Source organism: Rhagoletis zephyria, unplaced genomic scaffold (genome assembly GCF_001687245.7).
Source record: "Rhagoletis zephyria isolate East Lansing unplaced genomic scaffold, Rhagoletis_zephyria_1.1 Rzeph_scaffold_00807, whole genome shotgun sequence".
In the NCBI taxonomy this organism is placed as follows: Eukaryota; Metazoa; Arthropoda; class Insecta; order Diptera; family Tephritidae; genus Rhagoletis; species Rhagoletis zephyria.
Window position 1 is genome coordinate 18873 of NW_016157891.1, and position 2325 is coordinate 21197.

Sequence of the window (2325 nt, forward strand, 5' to 3'; positions counted from 1 at the left end):
CGCATTTTTAATTTCTTTTTTATTGAATTCAAATGAATAAAAACACATTTTTCTAAAATATTTCTCAATTTACATTTTAAAGTTTTTTCTGAAACTTGAATGTAACTCTGTGCGGAGAATGAGAGAATTGAAAATCAGGTGATCTCAGCTGTTTTCAAATGTAAACAAACAAAATGGCGCTTTCCATACTTGTAAGCCTATACAATGATTCTAAGGCAATTGAAAAACATTTCCTGTCGAAAAATTTAATATTAAGAAAATTTACTCTTTGACAGATTATTTTTATTTTATCCTCCCATTCGGCTTTGTTTACTTTTAAATCTGTTAAAATGTTTAAATCTCATCGCCGCACAGTGATTCGAATAGAACAAGCTAGCTGGACAAAAGTCGACATTGAATTTTTGTATTATAAATATGGAAAATGACAACCAATATTCTCTTTCTTATGAATTAGATAAAATTTTTGTATGGTTATTGTGCAAGGTTAAGTAATTAATCGTTCTTGTCAGAAAAATGCTCACGCGTGTTCTTTAATTTCATGATGTGGACTTATTGCTATTTTGCATGTCATTGTTTTATAGAGGTATGTTTACTTTATGTTTGTGATGGATTTCCAAGCCAAAAGTAAGTACCATTTATTTTCTATGTTATATTGTATTTAACACTAGTTATTAGTGAAGAAGAAACGTCAAAATCTAAAATTTCGAAAATTGTTTTGCAACTATTTGCATTTATTGGTGTGAAAGTAGTATTTCCCCACCTGTCCTCAGTTTAAAATTTATATATATCATAGCTCTGGCTCTAGGTTCTAAATATGACAGTTTATATCTGCACAATTCTGTACAACTATTTTTTTTCTAAATTTTTTCCAAATCATTCCTACTTGATATCGAAAAAAAAAATTTAGAAGAATGACCGACAAATTAAAAAAAAATTACAAAAATAATAAAAAAATTATATAAATATTAGCATGTTGTCTAAAATTTTGACCTTAAAATACGATTTTTCTGAGATCACCGTAAAGTCACCAAAAGAGATAAAACTTTTTATCAATAGATTTTCATCGAAGCTAGAAGAAAAGCGGAAAGGTCGAATCTTGAACTTTTTTTTGAGCACAGGCTTTGATAGTTTATCGTACTTAATTTGGGATTTCTAAATTCAATGGCGTTCCCGTTTTGCTGGATTGGATCCAATCTCTTAGGTAATGGTAATGGAAAATATTAACTTTTTTTAAATAACTCCCTGTTATATTTCTAAAATTTTGTACGTGACTGTTTTTATACCCGAGCGCACTTGTGCACAAGGGTATTATAACTTTGTTCACATAACGGTTGTTTGTAACAGGCAAAACGAATCGATATAGATATAGACAAATGTATACATAAATGATCAGGACGAACAGAGAAATCGATTAAGCGGTGACTGTCTGTCCGTCTGTCCGTCCGTCCGTCCGTCCGTCCGTCCGTCTGTGCACACGATAACTCGAGTAAAAATTGAGTTATCTTAACGAAACTTGGTGTGTTCACTTCTTTCGGGAGTAGGATGGATGGTATTGAAAATGGGCAAAATCGGACAATAACCACGCCTACCTCCCATATAGCGGTAATTTTCAGAAATACAAAAACTGCGATATTTTAGTAACTACAGAAGATTATTCACTCAAAATTGATATTTACAATACCTTTAGGAGGAGAAATAAGAATACTATAAATTTTTGAAAAATGGGCGTAGCCACGCCCACTTATGGTAACATGTGTATATCTTGGCAACCGCTGCACCGATTTCTTCCAAACTTGGCACAGTTGTTGGCATTGGTACAGCATACCAAATGGCCAAAAATGTTTAAGATCGGACAATAACCACGCCCACATCCCATATAACGGTAATTTGGAGAAATACGAAATCTTTGATAAATCAGTAAATATTAAAGCTAATTTATTCAAAATTGACAATTGCAACAACTCATTACGAAGAAATACGTTTATGATAAAATTTTGGAAAATGGGCGTGGCACCGCCCACTTATGATCACATATATGTATCTCGGTAACCGTTTTACCAATTTGTACCAAACTCGGTATGGTTATTGTGCTTGCCACATAAAAGCAAAACGTTGAAAATTATTGAATTTGGACTAAAATTAATATTTCGAAATTTAAGGACGCTAATTTACTCAAAATTGACACACCCCGGCTTACCATGTAGCGGTAGCTTTCGGAAAGGTGAAAAACATATAATTAATATGTGCGAAGGGTATTTAATGTTCGGCTCCGCCCGAACTTGGACTTTCTTACTTGTTAATTATCACTATTTCTAAAAATCACCG

At 32.5% G+C, this 2325-nt stretch overlaps 1 protein-coding gene across 1 annotated transcript in view; it reads right to left on the minus strand.

Annotated features, from left to right (window-relative positions):
• The window catches only part of LOC108361636 (uncharacterized), a 4672-nt gene extending 4101 nt beyond the window's left edge, over positions 1-571 (minus strand). The window contains exon 1 of the mRNA XM_017614294.1: positions 522-571. Coding sequence (XP_017469783.1) covers positions 522-571 — 50 coding nt within the window. The remainder of the gene's footprint in view (positions 1-521) is intronic.
• Positions 572-2325: the final 1754 nt, after the last annotated feature.